The 20,453-nt window shown below is 29.4% G+C and overlaps 1 protein-coding gene across 1 annotated transcript; it reads right to left on the bottom strand.

Annotated features, from left to right (window-relative positions):
• Positions 1-1,735: 1,735 nt before the first annotated feature.
• On the bottom strand, positions 1,736-19,204 carry LOC100165755 (dynein beta chain, ciliary-like). The gene is given in 42 exon segments (XM_029491987.1): positions 1,736-2,060; positions 2,153-2,301; positions 2,380-2,553; positions 3,689-3,871; positions 3,949-4,191; positions 4,266-4,667; positions 4,728-4,865; positions 4,932-5,075; positions 5,239-5,539; positions 5,639-5,790; positions 5,929-6,099; positions 6,310-6,823; positions 6,886-7,079; positions 7,150-7,314; positions 7,418-7,556; positions 7,625-7,794; positions 7,851-7,993; positions 8,219-8,372; positions 8,777-8,905; positions 9,519-9,652; positions 9,715-9,841; positions 9,936-10,409; positions 10,469-11,014; positions 11,595-11,756; positions 11,841-12,060; positions 12,147-12,340; positions 12,645-12,757; positions 13,080-13,275; positions 13,506-13,679; positions 13,854-14,285; positions 14,399-14,526; positions 14,591-14,801; positions 14,876-15,100; positions 15,612-15,813; positions 15,883-16,145; positions 16,249-16,383; positions 16,522-16,657; positions 16,721-16,899; positions 17,557-17,790; positions 17,856-17,982; positions 18,088-18,314; positions 18,393-19,204. Coding segments are annotated over 42 exon segments (9,510 nt in total). The 5' UTR covers positions 19,104-19,204; the 3' UTR covers positions 1,736-1,765.
• Positions 19,205-20,453: the final 1,249 nt, after the last annotated feature.

Genomic DNA, 20,453 nt, shown 5'->3' with positions numbered 1-20,453 from the left:
TTTATCCAATGCTAAGATAAACAATCAGTCAAAATTCATGTATCTACGGTCATTTTTTTTAATGTTACACCAAAAACCAAATTCAATTTTATGAAAAATCGATTTTGCGTAAAAATTCCCGTTTTCTTAATTTTTCTTTTGTTTTTCCCGGCACTTTTGAAAACTACTGGGAAATTTAAATTTTGACCTCCCCAATGCACCAACGATATTCACTTTCTGATCGAACAAGATACTGAAGTTGAAAACCGAAGCATTATTTCGACTACTTATCGTGTACACAGACACAAAAAAAATAAAAAAATAAATAAAAAAATAAAAAAACACACATCATTGTAAAATCAATACATTCATCGTTCCACTCAGAATCTAAAAAATTTTTTTAAAATAATTAAAATCATAAATCATAACAAACGGGTAAGTGGGTACCGGCCTGCTCTATAGGATGTGTACAATGAACTTAGTGGATGTGTAAATATATTAAATGATTTTTAATTGTAATTTAGTAATTTAAATACTATATAAAACGATTCTGAACGCAGATGATGTCAGCCTTGGATATATTTTCTATTATTAATACGAAAATGTTTACAAGTTTTTTAACAATTCTAACTTAAAATACTCATTTAATAATATCCTGATATAAAGCTTAATTATTTGAATTAGCAGTCTAATAAGGACAATAATTATTTTATAATTTCTAGGTAGTTGATCGAAAATAATTTCATTTATCAACATTTAAAAAAAATAAAATATTTCAAATTCATATAACTAAATACAGATTAAAAACTTGCGAAATATTTTTAAAATTATGCCTTGTAAATGTGAAATTAAAATGTTGGTAAAAATTTTAAGTATTTACTGTATTGAGTGTTTAAGTTATAGCAAAATATAAAAATCGATTTGTTTGACAAATAGATACAATTTTCTACCAAAAACCTGAAACTTAAATTCCGAGCACTTTTACTGCTGTAAAATATGATGACCAACAAAATAAAAATTTTAAAAAACACATAATTGTATTATCAATACATTCATTACTTTGTTCAGAATTTAAAATATTGAAACCTTAAATTACAAGTAGAATACTTTAACAAATGTATTTCAATTTACTTTAGGCGAGTCAGAACCTCCCATTATCCCATCAAGTAATGCTTTACGAGTAGCCAAATCAAAAGAAATGAAATCAAGGAATAGAAATTCTGATACAATCACTGCTATTCTAATTATGAAATTGGAGGATATGTATACAGTTTATCTCAGATGACAATCAGATAGGTACCTAATATTTTATTTATCTAGATGAGATAAAGATGCTGTAGTTTTATCTAGATACTGCTCAACACTGTACCTGTGTCCATTACACTCATAGGGTATTATCTATGTACAATCAGGAATCAAAATTTAATTATCTTTTGGCGTTTAAATATTCATGATATGTCACATTTTTATAATACAAAACACATTCAAATATAATTATAACAAAACTGTACCACTAAAATTAGAATAACAATACATATAACTAAATTTCAAACTGTATAATTAGGTAAACAGAAAAAATATCAAAACTTCTTCAAATCAATAACGAATGAATAGACAACCTAATGCTCTAACCTTTACAGTTTTCATTATTTCATTGTATAAAACAATATTTGGCTCAACATGAAAATTGAATTAGTTATATTAATTATTTATAATCATCGAACTAAATAAACATTAACATAACTTCAATTTAAATTTACATATATTTGGTACTATGTTTGAACAACTATACACTAAGTAGTATTGCTACACCAGCTAAAATCCATTTGGATGGTTTTTGTCGCGTTTTTAAATTAAACGTCCAAACGTATGTTGGCCCTCTAAGTTTGATTTTGTAGACTGGGCAATCATAAATATTCCTCAAATCTTGTTTGTCTTTGATTATAGCTTTAACGTGTATTACTGGCATTATTGGAAACAATTCTTTCGGAGTGGATTCCACAATGCAACCTGCGGTTAAGTCCCAACGAGCACCTTCTAATATCAATCCATTAATCATGGCACCTTCTCTGGGTGCTACCCTAAAAACAAAAGACAATACATAAACGTGATTTATAGTTTTAGAATATTCAATATTAATTTTCTCGATTTTGAGGATTATTTGTTTGCTTACGTGATTTCTTCTTGGTATCTTTTTGTTACATCACATTGCAAGCACATCTTATCTAAAGGCCATATCATTTTTCGAGCAGTGCTCTGCATTATAGCAGTTAAAAATGATTGTGGGTTGAAAAATCCACCTAACCATACCGACGATGGAAGCTACGATAAAAAGTAGTCGAATATGTCTATAATATTATTAATAATTTCTTATTTTTTAGTTAATAAGTCATAGTTTACCTGAAATTCGCTAACCCAAGCTTCTAGTTCACGTAACCTCATCAATAAATCTGCATACCAAGCTGCTAAAGGTAATAAAGATGGGTAAGCACGTTTTTCCCAGCCAGGCGGCACTTTGTCCATGAACAAACATTCTTCTAACGCCTCCATGTCTGCTGTTATTGTCAGTTCACCCTAAATTTTATGAAATACCATTTACGTATTAATATATAAATTCAATAAATGTGAATAAAGAAGAACATATATAAATAGAAATATGGAAAAAGATTTTAATTATAATAACGATATGTAGAGCTCAGAAGTTATAGGCGATAAAAAGGAAAAATATACACGAAAAATTGTAAAATATACTTGAAAAAATGTCAAATACGAAAACAATTTTAATAAATATTCAAAATTAAAAAAAAAAACATTTTATATTATTATTAATTTTCTCTAAAAAAATGTAAAATTTGGAAAAATAAATTTTTAATACTTAAAATATGACGAAAACTGTGCCATTTTGACAAGAAAATAGTTAAAGAATTTACGAAAAGATAGTACATCGGAATATTATTATTATTATTATTAATTAACGCACGTCCAAGCAATTTTACATTAGGCCGATAGAGGTTAAATGCGAATCACACCATTGTCGTCAAATAAAGTTGACTGCGATAGTAACAAAAATACCTACATTAATTAATATTGAGTTTTATAATATCCAATATTATTATTAATATACACAGCTTAAGAAAGAAAAAGAAAAGAAAATATTAAATATGTATAATATGCGTATAAAAATTAAGAACTATGCACTTTTCTAGTAAAATTGAAGAAGTATGCATTATACTCACAATTTTACTGCTCGGATTTCTAGCTTAGTTTGCTAGAAATCAAGAATATATAGAAATATGCAACTTCTACAATTGTCGAGCCCTAATAATATGTCAAATGCTGTACTATTATTTGTTTCGTTATTTGTTGTGTGCTTTGTCACAAAAACAACCTCATACCTTTTTCTAGTTATTGTTTGGATTCTAAACTATTTTTTATCTCTCATAGTGGTTTAGGATTGCATAAAAAAAGACATAAAATGTCTATTGTAGAATTGATAGAAAGACATTGTTCTAATTGTTGAATGATTCAGTTGATTATACATTTCAATATTATAAGCTATAAAGAGAATTCCTAAATTATTTTGGACACGTATAGTATAGATCATCAATTAGAAGAAAGTCAAAATAACATAATAATAAACACTATAATACTATGATTGCTATCTCCTGTTCACTGTTTTATTAAATCATCAAACAAATATAAATTATACCTTTAATCCTAAATGTAGCTCTTTTAATGACCTTCTAATTATATTCATTAACCCATTCATACGTTCACATTCTTGGAATGAAACGATAACATATGGTGTTTGATCTTCGACCTTACTCATCATATCTATTAAATTAAACGGTTCTGGCACTTTATCAAGAATGTCGTCCAAAGCTTGTCTAACCTAGAAATAAATTGAATACCATTCATTATTATATGTGCAATAAATTTGATTTTTTTCACGAGTGAAGTCCAACTTACTTTTTCATCCCTTGACATGCCAGTTCCACCTGATGAACTTGAATCTCTGGGTTGCATTTCCAATAGAGTCTGGAATAAGTTTTCAGACCTTGTAGTGAGTGTGCCAATTTCAGCGTTTGAGTGAAGTCCGTACAGTATAGGACTTTCTGATGGCAATAAATCATCTATATATTCATGATATGACTTATAGTCTGTATTTGGCGGGGCCGCAAAACCAGGTGCAAATAAAAGATCTCCTTCCATCTAAAATTTAAAATAACTAAATTGTATTAAACCGTATTGCGTGTATCAATATGAACATTTTTAATCGATAGTACTAGATCTGGATTCATGTAGACTTCAAGATATGTCCGACATAACCTTCTATCCCAATCATCGGTAATGTGTCCGCCATACATGATCTCTCCAAAAAGATATCTAAGGTCCTCCCAAGGAACTTTATTGTTAGCTTCTAAGTAATTATATAATACGTTCACCGATATCGTTAAATCACCCACATTAAATGGATACAATCTATTCCATCCTTGAGCTCCAAACTTCGATCTTTCCTGTATAGCTGCATGGAAATAACACAAGCTAAACAGGATCGCTTTGAATTCTGCTTCTTTAGAACACATCTCAAGTGTATCTTGGTTGAAATTATCTAAAGATTTGTGTAAATTGGCCATCATTCCTGTTGGTGCTTCGTTAGTAATTTTGATTGAAGAATCTAAAACGCCCTAAAAAGACAAACAAAAAAAATTTAATTTAAATATAAATATTATTTAATTTTTATTTACTTGAGGAATAATGTGATAGAGTGGGTCAGAAGCGGGTTCAGCACTAATGAATATTCTATAATTGACATGTGGATGTTCAAATGATGCTTCCATTTTTTTATCCAAAGAAGGCAGCCAGTTTTGTACTAGATGCACATTCTTTCAAAAATAAATAGTGTTATCATGTAATATTGAGTTAATGATTAACTATTATTTTATATTTACTTGTAACATAACCCAATTACCCAACCGAGCACTTAAATCTATAGCATCTTCTGCCACTTGTTCTTGTCCTTGCCCTAAAGATATGTTATGGAAGTTCTTTTTTTCAATTGTAAATCCTTTTTTTTTACCAACAGCTTCAACATCCTATAATATAATATACTTTTAATAAACAAATAAATTGTGTATTTGCACAGGCTTAAAACATTGCATATTGTAATATTATTAATATCCATGCAAAGTTCAACTTAGTTTAACCCTATTTAACATTTTACATATTAACAGATATAGACAATAATATAATATTTACACGTGTTGGATCAACTCCTGCTGATAATATAAAAAATACAGGTGTTTTACAAGTAGTTTCTTTGAATGAATCAATGAACTCTGGAGGTCTAAAATTCGTATATTTTTGACCAAGAATTTCTTGGACGTATACTTTAGCAGCATAAGTCATTCGATCAGTTCTTAAAGCTCTTATTATGCAAAGTTTCTGGAATGGAGTTTTGTTTTTCCATTCTTGTGGTAGTTTATCTTTCTCTGGAGCTTCACCATCAATGTATAACTGCCATCGTTTACCGGAAGTTTCAATGTCCTTGTCTAGACCTCTTTAATAATAAATATATTTTTTAAATAAATGTTTTTTACTATGGTAAATTAGCATAAAATAAGTTAAGCATTTATTAAAAGTGCAAATTTTGTCTTACGCAAATTCGTCATCAGCCATAACAAGTGATCGTATAGCTCCCCATACATTTGATGTAATAAAATCAAATGGACTAGATAATCCAGCAATTGCTGGCCTCCTCAACAAATATTCTAACTCTATCGGTTTTATTTTATTTGCTTGAAGTTGTACCTACAGTAAATACATTTTCTTAAAACATTATTAAATAAATTATTTAATAAAAATTTGTTTAAAACAAAATCAATGCAATAAGCGTTAACAATTATGAAAAATAAATACATTTTCATCATATATGTGTATATTATGTACCTGAATAGTCACTTGACAGATGAATGTTAACTTATCCTTTTCAAATAATCCTCTACTAGTATAAATAAATGTTTGGTAAGTTATATTATCCACCAAATTGACTATTCGCTTATGTAATGTGTCTGCTTTTTCTGCTTCTCTCATAGCTCGTTGAAAAACAACACTAAAAGCCTTTTAAAATAAAAATGAGAAGAATAAGCAATAAATTATAGTTGATCCATCTGTAAAGCTTAAAAACAATAAGATAAATAATAACTAAAAAGGCATTTAGTTATTTTTTAAGAATATCGAAATCAAATAAAAATAATCTGTAAATTTATAAATTTAAATGCCACGAATGAACTTTAAATATGATTGCCTGTTTTAAACTTAATAGTTTACCTCTAGAGAGAACTGATACATTGGATTTATTTTTATCAAATCATTCATTATAAAATAAACTATTGAGGCTCGTGTTGCTGCAACGCGATATTCTTCACGGGCAGAGTCAATTTCTTTTGATGTTATTTTCGCTTCAGCCACTTTAACTTCAATTTCTGTAGCCGTTTTTTTAGACTTTTCTAAGTTCAAAACAAGTTCCTTGTCACCAAGTATTTGATCACCATCAGCTGAAGACAGTCTCTGTAATAAATCATCTTCAAGTTGTTTCAATATTATTTTAAAACTATTTTGTTGTTTGGTCAGATCAATTCTCATTTTTTCTAAATCAGGTCTTTCAACTTTCACAACTTCTGCTAATAATTGATCTTCAAGTTGATCACGGTTCACAGTAAAGTTGATTAGTGTTGTCTGGGCTTGCATTTCCGGTTTGTAATGTGGATTTGATAATTTTGTGTGCAATATAAGACGGAAATGCTTATTGTAATCAATCTCTTTTTCACCGATTTTTACAGCACTAAAATTGAATATGAATATAATTTAAACATAGATATTATTTAGCAGAGAAAAATTGTTTACCTTCCTTTTTTTATCAAGTTTCGACCAATAATGTTATCTAAGACAGGGTCGATGTTTTCACCTATATTTTCGATCAATAGAACGTACCCATCTCTTACACAAATTTCTATATCTGATAAATAATTTTTATAGTTCAATCTAGTAATTCTTAAGCCTCTACCATATTTTGTTTTAATCCATTTAATTCCTTGAAGCTATTCAACAAAATAATCATAATTATTCAATACTTATCAAATATTGTTCAAAAATAATAATGTTACTTACCTGAGGATCAACCATCAACGGCCATCTAACAGAATTAGTTAAAATTGTTGCATTTTCAGACGACATCCTATCATTTGGTAGACCTTCATTATTCCAAGCTGCAATTTGTGTATCATCAGTAAGCAAAACTAGTGGATCTAAATTATCTGTAATTGGTATCTCTGGCTGAAAAATTATTATTTTAATTTGAATACGCAAAGAGCTCAAAGTAAAATAAAATACACATTTTGATTTTGATTTAACTTGTTTACGCATATGATGAATTTACCTTAACTTCTTTGAAAAAAGGTAGCCATGCATTTTGAATTAGTTCTTGACGATATATTTTTGTAAAATAACCCACATATGATACAAAAGCAGAAATCATTAGGGTATCTCCGGGTAAAGTTTGCAAGCTTTTTTGCAATCTAAAATATGGAATAAAATTGTGTATAGTTTTACCCTTCCAATGAATAATAATACTAAAATAATTTACGTTGAAACACTTTCTTTCCAACGGACATTTTCCGATGCTAAACCATTGACAAGTCGGTTTGCCAAATCGATCCTCATAGATGTTTCATCCGCTTGATTTTGACAATTTGTTTTTTCAGCTACGGCGCCGTCAAACTCGTCTGTTAAAATTTTTTGTTTCCTTTCCAATTCCTAAAATTATAGGTTATATAAAATTGTATATAATTAATTACTCAATTAAACTTAACAATAATCATATTTCTAAGCTCCATAAGCTTAGTCCTAGCAGCGCTCAGTTCTTCATTTGCTTGGTCCCGAGCTCTTCTTTTTGGCTCCACAACTTGCCAAACGTCATTAAACTTCATAATATTTATTACCCACTTACATAAACCTTGAATAATGGAAGTTGGTGGTTACAAATTATAATACATTTAAATGTATTATTATTAAAAATCTATGTAAAGTATAACTTCGAAATTGAGATATACTCAATATATTATAACTTATATTCATGTAGGTATACCTAGTTCAAGTTATTTATAATATAAGAATTATGCTAATCACATCCCTAGATAAATTATATTGCTGATATAAATTATACTTGATTTTTACTTACCAGCAGCAGCCGAAGACTTTGAAGCGATTAGATCTGGGTCAAATTCTGGATCTTTTAGATACGGCTGTATTGCTTTAACTACATCCGGATGTATATGCTCTTTATCGTAGTGTATAAGCGAATCTAAAAATCCATCAACTTTTGCCATCATTACCTAAGTATACATAAATAAATTATAAGACGTAAAAAATAATTCTTATTATAAAATATATTGTTTGCTACCAAATATTTATCTTAATTAGTAAAGTAGTCGTAATGTATATTTTATATGTATAATATGAATATACGGTAATTAGTAAAAAAAATATATCCAATCTATATTTGTATAGATGTTCATAGTAAATGAATTATTGTATAATTTATTTTAATTTATTAACTTAAAATGCATTGTTTTAATTTTACTTATTCATATAATAATTAAAATGTTTTTTTCATTAAAAAAATCATACTTCTAGTACATATGAATTATAAGTTTGGGTATACACTATAATTTGGAATTTTAATTAAAATAAATTATAAAATTTTAATAATATTAAATTAATAGAAATCAATAGATACCTTGCAAGCTTTCCAGCTCCTATCCTTTGGAACCTTCCCCTTTTTCGCTTGTAATACCATAACTCCCGATACTACGTTTATTACAGCTAACGGAGGTGATCCAAATGATTTAAGCTCTGTTAAATTATTCTAGAAAGGTAAAATAAAAATAAGTTAAGTGTTTGACATAATTACCACATAATATAATACAAATATAGGCGGTAACATGATTTATTATATACTTTATATTCTATAAATATTTACATTCAGTTGTTATTATTTTATTAAATAAAACAAAATAATAATAATTATATGCACATGCGAATATATACACACAATTTTAATTCATAACTTTTAAACTATTATAATTTATAACTGTACATAGTGTATATAAATTATTTTTTTTTATTTTTTTTTTAAGCTCGGCAACGATGGCCATTAGCTGTTTCGTTGTTTTTTTTTTATAGTAGGAGGGGGTACGGTTGGTACGGTTGGTTGAAACACATTTTTAGGTTTGGACAGAATTTCAAGTTGAGTACCCGTAGGTTTCTGCCATTGCCGGGTGGGGGATGGCGGCATCTCTCTCCGGACACCATGACTGCCCAAAGAAAAATGCCCCCGGGGCCGGGTTCGAACCGGCATGGGTGGGCATCACAACCAACGCCTTAGTCCGCTAGGCCACTACGTCTCCCATATTAATTTTTTTATTTACTATTATCAATGCATTTAGATCTTTTGATGGTTATCAACATAGTGCGCTTACTTTATTTAATGTATCTAGAGCACTTTGTGCTGCTACCAAAGCTGGTTCTGCTTTTTCTAAATCTTCGGCACACAATCGTTGTTTCAAAGCAACATCTTCTTCAATCAATTTAACTTTGTCTTCTTCTTCAGCAGCTGTAAAAAAATAATCGTTAATATCAAACTAGTGATTTTATTTTAAAATAATATAATAATACCTTTGTATTTTTCATACTTCACTTTCTCCGTTTCTTTTTGGACCACTTTGATCAGCTCTTCAGCTTTAGTATTTTTCTTGGTTAATTCGATCTCTTGTACATCTAATTCAACTTTTAAAACATCAACCTATGTTTATAAAAAAATAACTAAACTGAAGAAACTTTTAACGGTGAACATTATTGTTAAATATTTATAAATAACTTATTTTATTTTAACTTACTTGAGCTGCACATGATAAAAGCTGTTTAATACCATTTTGGAATCTGTGTATCCCGTGCTTGATATCCTTGGTCTTTGACACTAATAGTTTCATGTAGAGATTAATTTGTTCCAAAAATGATTTTGGCGTTGTATAATTGTATCGACGATCATTTATTAAATACCTTAATGACATATCATTTACTGAACTATGTACATGGGACATAAACAAAGATACGGGTCTTCTTAGTTTCACTGGAAGTTCGATCAAATCGCTTAAAAACCTAAACGATACAGATTCCAATGCCTCTTTAGGCCATTCATAAAACCAGTTGATAGAAGTGCACGTGACTAGAGCTGGAAATCGTCTGGATCGAATTCTTAATGTGTTACCGACAGGTGAAAAGCACAAGACAATCTTGATTAATGATCTCACTTTGTTGATGAAAAATTGCCAACAGTTCTCTTTCGTTTCGGGTAAACCATTTGCTTTAACCTAGAAATAAATATTGTCAATTTTACATTATTAATAACCTAATCTAACTATGATAAAACCTCTGGGCCGATGGTTTGAATTATATTGTCGACTTCGTCATCGGCAAACAGCTCTGGAATCTCGCCACTGGCTAGCATGTCATTAATGAGCACAAGGAACTTCTCATCGGCCACTTGAGAGTCTGTCATCAGGAACATGATGCCAATATTTTTTAATCCAGCCTTTATGTATAAGGTGGCTAGGTCAGCTTTCAAGTCAGCAATGCTATATGTAGCCCTCAACTGTATTTGAAACGGTTCTAGTGAAGATATAAACGCTGATAAGCGAGCCAACGACTGTTTACCACTGCCACCCACGCCAACAAGCAATGCATTGCCTCTGGGAAGTTCAAGTATACGATTTATCCGGCAAACGTGTGACATTGCGTCTTCAAATAGTACTAAATTAATAGCCCCCAAAAATTCATTGTACGACCTCATTGCATCGTTTAGTAATTTTTGCAGTATGGGCCACGATCGCACAGGCATATATTTTTGATCACCAATGCCGTCCGCGAAATGTGAATATATCAATGGGTTTATCAAGTAATCATTTTCTGGAGTATCCTGTTTACAGACGTTTAAGACTTAAGGTAGTAGTAGTGGATAGAATTTATAACACTTTTTGAAAAAAAAAAAAATATAATACAATCATTTCTTCTAATGTATGTAAATATGGTATTAATTTAATTATGTTAAAAATCAGAATATAAGTTTGTATGAAATAACAAAAAAATAAATGTTCAAATGTTTGATTAAATTAAATTTTTTATATACATTTATTATACAAATTTACATTATTATACAAATAAAATAATTTAATTTCAAAATTGTAGGTACTTCCTAAATCAAAAATTAAAATCACAATGAATCCCAGAATCTGATCATGAATATTATATAAAATGTATTGTTTTTTTATTATTTTTCAAACCCTTAAATGTAAATAATCGGTCTGCAAATAATACCTAGGTTGGTCTTTATACTAAAATTATGTACTTATTATATGTTTACCAAATAATAGAGGGGGTTAAATACTGAGTTAAATATAATAATCTTACTTCAGTTACTAAGTTCTGCATGAAACAATTTTGAATTGTAACAATTAACCACTGGCATGTAGAACGAATAAATAATATAAAATACTCACACTAAAAGATTTCTTTATTTGTTCAGTAATTGTTTTGGAAAAGGTTTCTTGATCTTTTTTTTCAATTAATTTGTCGCTATAAATTCGACTAGTCTCGTGAAGCCAGAGGCGAATAAAAGAACTTGTTGATGCGACACATTCTCCAGTGGCGAACATGATTCCCTTTTTAACAAAATTATATTGGTATAAATATTTGAAATGTAAAAAATTTCTTCTTTTTTAGTTAGGCACAGAATATGATTTTACTTGAAAAACATTGCTCATGTCTCTAAGATTGAATATATAATGAAACTTAATGGCTGTTGGCAAAAATACTGAAAGAATTTTTTCATGAAAATTGATCGACAACTGCACAATTGAATCTCCTAATTTTGACACAGTACCGTTGAATTTATTAACTGGGTTTTTTAAATGTTGAGACAAAATTGAAGTGTAAATTGTGAATAATGCATCACGCGATGGAAATCTAAAGTACATTAAATTATCATTACAAAATAAAATTTAAAAAAATTAAGTGTAAATCAAGAATTTTAAGCAATTCTAAATACTTACCCCAAAGCAAATACATAAAAATGTCTCTGCAGTCGAGAATCAATAGTAAAACTTCCAGCAGTTGGATTCATACTCGAAGCAAACATAACATTTTGAATATCTTTTAGACATAACTTTGTCCTGTCATACCAATGATTGTAATCCATAAATTGTCTGATGAGCGTATGAGGCTGCACGGTTCCAAAAGGATCGACCTTTAATTACATTAAAAAATGTATACACCAAAAAAAGTAAAAACCATTGTTATTATGGATTTTTAAAATCAATTTTACAATCTGTTACAACTTATTATAAACTATTTTAAAAATTTTTTTTATCCATAATATATTTTAAAAATTACAATTTGTAGGTTCACATCTATTTGTTAACTTATAGATATTATACAAATTATCGTTCGTCATTGTAATATAATTAACGTTCATCTTTATTACAATACCGATATATTCATACAATAGTTGTTTATGATAAATACTATATATTAAATGTTAGATAACTTACTTCTGGCATGTTTATATCATCAATAAAATAAATCAGTGTTTTACCAGCCGGTGGGCCAAAGTTTCTTCCAGCTTTTTTCTCTAATGGTTTTTCCAAAATCTTTTGTAACATTTCTAGTAAAGATAAATTATAATATTAAGACTACTATAATAAATTTTTAGTAATATGTATGATTATTTGCTTTAAGAGATCCATTTTTGAAAATATTGTCATTAACTATATTTATAAAGAACAATTAGCAGTATAAAACTATAAAGTCATTACTCATACTCATATTCATATAAATATAAGCATAATGTTTATAGTTTACTACTAATTATCTAATCTTTATTTACGAAACGAGTACATAAAAATAATAAATGACTCTGGTCAACACTTCCAATCATAAATATAATTATATGAATGTGTAAAAATATAGTTTTTTAGTTTAAGTACCAGATGTTGTGTAGAAATTAAGCGGTACATTTGCAACGGCGTACAATTCATTAGAAAGTGATTTGAGTTTATCATTAATTATGACTGATTTTCCAGTACCAGCGGCTCCAACCAACATGATTGCCTTTTTTTTATCAACCAATAAGTCGAGGAAATATCTTATCCTAGTTGTTTCTATTGTGTTTACGAGTGTTTGCTGTAAATAATTATAATTTTTAAGTAGTAAATATAGTTTATTGATATCAAAAAGGCCAAGACCCCGAAACATAAAATATCATAATTTATGAGACATTTGGACACTAGGTATTAGTATCTAATAGTATAAGGTTCAGAAACATTGTTATTGTAATCATATTTTTCTCAATTTGTATGATATAGTAAAATTATTAATTTTTTTTTTAAATAAAATAATACTATAATCATTACTTGTAGAGGTATATCTGGATTAAGCTCAAAAGGTGTAACAAGATCTGACCAAGGAAGAAACTGTTTTGTTTCAGGATCAATGAAATAATTGAACACAACTCCTGATGATGGGATTTTAATCGTTTTAAACTCTGTTAACCACCATTTGGAAAATTCAACTCGCCAATCAATCAACTGTATGTAAATCACCAATTTAGCATTATGATTACAAAGACACAAAATATAATTGACGTGCTTATTATTATAAATGCGTCAGATATATAATATAATATTGTATGAAATACAATTTTATTAATTCTGTAGTATGGAGCGCTAACTATATTAAAAAATAATATTAATTATAGGCACCTGATCTTGAAATGTTGCTGAACCAAAAGCCCAAAGACAAGTGAACACAAAATACGTTTCGTACACATCCCTAGTGGTTTCCGGGGGACAATTGGTGGGAGTCAGAAGACAATCGAGTAACGTGCACAACATTTGTATGTGTGTTATTTCCGGTATGGGTGTTATAATTTTGAATTTTGTTCTTAGCGCTTCCAAACAGACAGGCACATATTTCTCAAACAGTACCAGAAGAACAGCTTTTTCGGTTGCACTATGTCTAGTGTCAATCCAACTAGAAACATATGGATTCCAGCCAAGATCAGTAGGGTTTAAGTAGAGTATACCAGCCCGGGAAACAGTGGCTGGCGTGGCGGACCTCAAATTGGATATCTCGAAAAGTAGACGCATTGTCGGTGTCAAAGCAATACGTTCATTACTCGCCAACGTCAACACCTGTAATGTATATATTTTATCAACAGAGTTCGTTCCCGTGTGGTAATGTAAATTCATTTATTATTCATAGCATACCTATATAATCATTATAAAAGACTGAAAGCATTCCTTACCTTATTGTCATCCATCACTGTGTTTAACGACTCAATCCACATAGGATCTATGTCACCGTCCATTACCATCCATTTTGATCCATCACCAGACATTTGTGATTGGTCTCTTATCAGGGACGAAAATAATCCTATCAGAATAAACAATATTACTTAAACCATACAAAAAAAGTATATTGATGCACAAACACTTACCATCTACCCATTCTCTAGTAGTCGAACTAATGACACCAAACAACTCGTCATTAGTTACTGCTTTCGGTTCAATGTCATCGAAATGCGGTTTAAATTTAAGGTTTGCATAAGTTCTATACAGAGTTTTCCACACCTCAGACTTGCCTGTACCGGCCAAGCCAATTATGAAAACTGAATGTCTAACTTCTAATAACTCCACTAGTTGCACTACCTGCGTGGATAAAATTAACAATTCATATTACCATTAATAGAATTTCCCGTATATTGATTTTTTTTTTTAAGGACCTTAAGAATAAAATTATCCTCCGGCTGGAGTTTCAAGTCAATTGCAGCTTGTCGAATTTGCTTTTCAAATTCTAAATCACGTTTTCGGGGCACGTCTAGCGCAGGGAACAGATCACCGATAAGTCCCATAAATATAGTAACATCTTCAGTTACAATTTTTGGAGTGTTGAAATCTCGAAGAGCTCGCATTAAAACTTCATCTTCAGGACGGTTTCTATCTGCCCGCTAAAATAAAAAATTATAATTGTGTGATATTTATCTTAAGACAATTAATAATATGCATATTTTTGAATTTTTTAAGATACATAATGTTTAATACAATTTAATTTTAGTATGCGATAAGAAAACTAGTCAGTGACCTCTATCATCCGTTCACCATAGACCTGTTGTTAGCTATAACTAAATTATATACTGTAACCACGCGTCACATGTAACTACTCCCCAGTCCCAATATATATGACAACCATTGAGAAAAATGGCCGCTTGTTCATGACAGTTACAACCCATTTTTATGTCACAAACTGCGACTATGACTATAATTTAATTTAAGTGACCCGTCAATGGCGCATGCCCTATATGTCCATATCAATAAAATCAATTGTGTATGTGCCGCTTAAGGCAGATAATTTTATTATAAGAGATTCTATAGAAAATATAACAAATACAAATGTCCAAGTTATTATTTTAATTATAACATATAGGTATAAGAACTATAATAGCATAATTAAATTGTCACCTTCAACGATCCGGCAACAACTAATAATGATTTAATAGCTCTTAGACCCCAATCGTAATGATCTTGTTTGGATAGGAGTTCTTTGCAAAGCGAATATAGAGTTAAGAATTTTCTAGCAAGTAACCTTGCATTTTGAAATCCTTCCGCAATCAAATTTATCTCACAAATAAGTTCAAAATCTGGTACCACCATAGCGCAAGGCCTGTATAAATACATTTGAAATTAATAAGAATGAAATTATGAAAATTTTAGAAAATGTTTGTCAACTTACCTGAACAACGCCTTAAGATTCTCAGGGAGTTCTGCTCTTCCCGCGTATCCTGGGTTCATCGTAATAAACATACCAATGGTTGGAATGAGATTAACATTATCACCCAACAGAAAAACAGTGTTCTTTTTCGCTTTAATGGAGTCTAATACAGATTTAACTTGAGTTGCCACCACGGACAACACTTCTACGGATATTCTATTGAATTCATCAAAACATCCCCAAGCGCCAGTTTGAGCAAGGCCTTTGTATATATTACCACATGACTAGAATAGAATTTTTTTTTTAAATTTAAACATGTTATAATATTATCTATGTTAATAGGAAGAAAAATATTTTATTTAGAAATAAATAATATTATCAATTCACTCTATAATCCATTTGTTCGGAGCAATTGAAAACGTAGACCATCATTCCTATAGCTTTTCCTAAATCTTTGGTTGTCTCAGTTTTTCCGGTACCGGCTGGTCCAGCAGGAGCACCACCCATAATTAAATGTAACGACTATTATAGAGCACAAGCAGGAAAATTGAATGTAATTATTCAAGATAATGTGACTTGATCAAATTGTATTTCATTATATTATTAAAAATATACACTTAAATTTCCATTCTGACCCAATCCAGATGTATTAGAAATTACCTGTGTTAACGTTATGTAACATCTATCTGTCAAGGGGGTGACAACCAATCTAGGAGTATTTCCCAAGTATTCGTACCAATACCGAAATTGAGCGTCACAAATGTTGGCAAAACAATCAGAGTCTTTTAAATCCCATCTTTTATAAGACACAATTATATATTAGATTCCAAAATTAAGTAGGTATATAATATTATGTTACCTGTGTCTTAGTTGACACTGCCACTGGAAAGCAGAACCAGTTTCGATTTTCTGTTGAATCATTTTTGCCACTACGTCCCGGCAATGCACGTCAATAGTACAAATTGTGTTTACTTTTTGTCGGTCTCCTTTGGTCAAGTCTTCCAATAGTAAATCGATAAGTTCGTTCAACTGCACTATCTGAAAACATAACAATATGTTTGGCTCAGTGTATATAAGAATAATATGCTTTCTCAATTACCAATAAAATAGATTATGATTAAATATAAATAGGTAGATAATATAATCATTTTACCCTTTTATTTCTACAAGGAGAATAAAACAATTAACAGCCATTCTGGTCCAACAGATAAAAATTCTTTAACACACCTATTTGGGAGTTGTATAGTTCCATAATTAAATGAACAAATTATATAAATAAATATTATGAACTCATAACAATTCACAACAATGATAAAAGAGCGCAGACTAGCTAGCTGGTCCTTATCCTAAAAGTGGATACCTTTAAAATAATAATATCAACAATAAAAGGTAATTCACACTCGAAGAAAAATAATATTATAAAAAGTGATTCACGTCCTTGCAATAATAACAATAATGACAAACAATGCAGTTTACACTGTTTGAAGAACGTAACAATATTAATGTACCAAAGGTTTATAGTATATACACTGTGCATATTTGTGTATGTTTCCTGTCGGCGATAGTGCACGCGCGCACTCCAATTAAACTATGATGACATTTATGAGTATGAGCATTGAGTATTCTTGAACGTTGCTCGAAAAGATTTATTAGTATTTAAATAATGAAATATTTAAAAGTAGAAGTTAAAATTACTTGTTTTTTGTTATAATCTTTTAGCGCGTTTTCATGACCTATTTCCAGCTGAGCAAAGGCATCGTTGGTTTCAGCAGTCCACCATATTTGAACACCGCATAAAGCTGCCTGAGCTGGGTAATCAAATATCCATAACCTTCTTGGTTTATCGTCATAAGATTTTACTGCTTTGCTAAAGTACTGACGGCCTGATGAACGCATTACATCTGTCAATTTGTTTAGCCATTTTTCGACCTAATAATTGTAAATAATTTTTGATTGATAAAAAATATAAATTGGAATTTATTGTAATTCTTTACTTGTCCAGAACATTCACAGTTTCCATCAAACTCAACGTATTCACCATCCTTAGCATACATTCCAACCCCTAATTTATCTTTAATAAACTTTATTTTTGCCATAGAGTCATATAGCTTGATCAAATGTCTGTGATTATATTAAAATTAATTATTTATTTATTTATTGTATAATAAATCGTGCTGTAAAATTAAGTTATATAAAAAAAAAATTTAATATACTAATTCAATTTACTTGCAAACGGACTCCGGATTATTCCCATTTGATAGTATATCTAATAAATCAGCCGATGATATAAAATAAAACCTTGGATAAGTTAAACGTTTTGTTTCCAAGTATTGTGCCAATACTTTTTCACATTTAGACAGCTCAGTTTGTATATTTACAAGTTTATTGTACAATCCAGGTTTACTAGTACCTTTTATAACGTTTGGATTAGCTCGAATATCCACTAGTAATGCCTATTTATATAATATCATTCAAACAATTTTCATTATTATTGATGGTTATATTATTTTATTTTTATTTTCTTCATTTACCTTAAATTCTTTGTCGAGTAATTCGAATCGTCTCGTATCCTCTGGTAATTGTACCCGTATGTCACCAGAACCAATAAATATTGCTTCTAGATAAGCCCATATTCTCTGTACTTCCAACCATAAATTTATTACTTTATCAGCTGTGTTTAACTTTAATTGCCAACTTGATACTTCATAATAAAAATATCCAACGAACTTAGAGCTTAGCATATTTTGTAATTGGACTTGATTGTCTTCCAAGACTTCTATTATTTCTTCCCCGACTTTAAGCAAATTAACTTTTGTCCTAAGATGAGGCTGATACTCAAATGACATTGTATTCCAAGTTTCAGCAAATTCTTTCAAAGACTTCTCCATGCTCATTTCTTTTACAGACTTGTCAACAATATTTTTGATATCTTCTTCATACACATGTAAATTAAGTGATACTAAATCATTTAGTGTTGTTGTTTTCTCAATTGCAAAAACAACCTAGAATAATTTAATGATTAAATAAATTATATAGATATTCATAAATCAAATAACAATGTATATTATATAAATATAAAACTTGAATAATATTACATTTGTAACATTCATAAGTTCTGCCCAATGGCGTTCTTTCATTGCTGGGTTTTGTAGTTCACTTAATGCTCTCAAAGACGTCATCATAGTTTTTATCAAGTCTTCAATGTATGTATATACCGACCACTCGCGAATAATTTTATCCATTACTTAAAATAAAATAAATATAAATAAAGTAGTATCATTTTTGAAAATATACATTTAAGCATTTTGAAATGTAAAAATGTAATAGGTACCTTTTAATTCTTTTGCAAACCGTTTAAGTTCCATGTCCATGTTCTCTGTGTCTACGTCATTCCACAATGTCGATTTCCACACATCTATCCAACCTCTGACTAGGTTCACAAAATCCCATAGCTGTTTATTGGCACGTAACGTTTTTTTAGTTGTTAATAAAATATTTGGTTCTGGTTGTGGTATTTCGAATAATACAGCTTGAGAGAGTAATTTATCATGCATGTCTTCTAATTCCATTAATGAATGATTTGCATTATCAATCTCTATGTAAGGATATTCACAATTTGCACTAAATAAAATAAACTATGAGTTGTAGTATATTGAAATTTATAACACTATAATTAATTATAAATAGAAACATGATGCTTACTTAAATTGAGCCTGTTTCAGAAAGTTAATTTTGTAAAACGTTTCACGCACATTTAACAAAATTATTCTCCCGATTATAATTGATCCTTCTATTTGAATTAATGGAATTACTTGAGATTTAACGTTCAAAGCATTTTTCTTAGTTGTACTCCATTTTTCCGGTAATTCCTAAATAGAAATCATAACGTCATATTATGATTTATTAAAATAATAAAATATATTATCATAATTAGAGAACAAACAAGAATGAAACCTATATTAAGATTCTCAAAGTGAACTATAATATTAATTGATAATAACTAATAATCCCGTTTTCACCTTTAAAATTATATGTGAAGCTATCATAATTTTTTTAGGTTATGCTAGGAAGTTTATAGTATCTTCAATTAATAATTTTGTATTTCATAAAAATAACTAAAACATAAGGAATAACTGTCACATTATATTGGTTAAATATCCAATTTTGATAGATTTTCCCAACTACCAAGAAGAGTATTTTATTTCCCAACTTGTTATCCTTTCCTCCCCAGTTTTGATATTATAACAAATTTAATACCAAAACCTTCTCCAGAGGTAATATTTTTTGTACTCAAAAATTAAATACAAAATGAGCCATGGTAAAAACAATACATTTCTTGGTTTGCTCAGTATCTTAAATGAAAAACAAAATTGTCTCTTTCTTATTGTACCTAGACATTGTGAAATTAATTAGTTAAAAAGTAAATGAATTAGATGTGCTAAGTCTTAAGATAAATATCTATAGTAAATGTATTGAATTTTATTCCTTTATTGTTTTGTTATAAATTATAATACAATAATAAAATAATCATACCTGCTTCAAAATGTACACATCTTCCGGCATTTCTACGTCATACACCTTCAGCAGATGTA

Source organism: Acyrthosiphon pisum, chromosome X (assembly GCF_005508785.2).
Source record: "Acyrthosiphon pisum isolate AL4f chromosome X, pea_aphid_22Mar2018_4r6ur, whole genome shotgun sequence".
NCBI classification, from domain to species: domain Eukaryota; kingdom Metazoa; phylum Arthropoda; class Insecta; order Hemiptera; family Aphididae; genus Acyrthosiphon; species Acyrthosiphon pisum.
The sequence above is the reverse complement of the archived record's forward strand: the minus strand, read 5'-3'. Positions and strand labels throughout refer to the sequence as shown.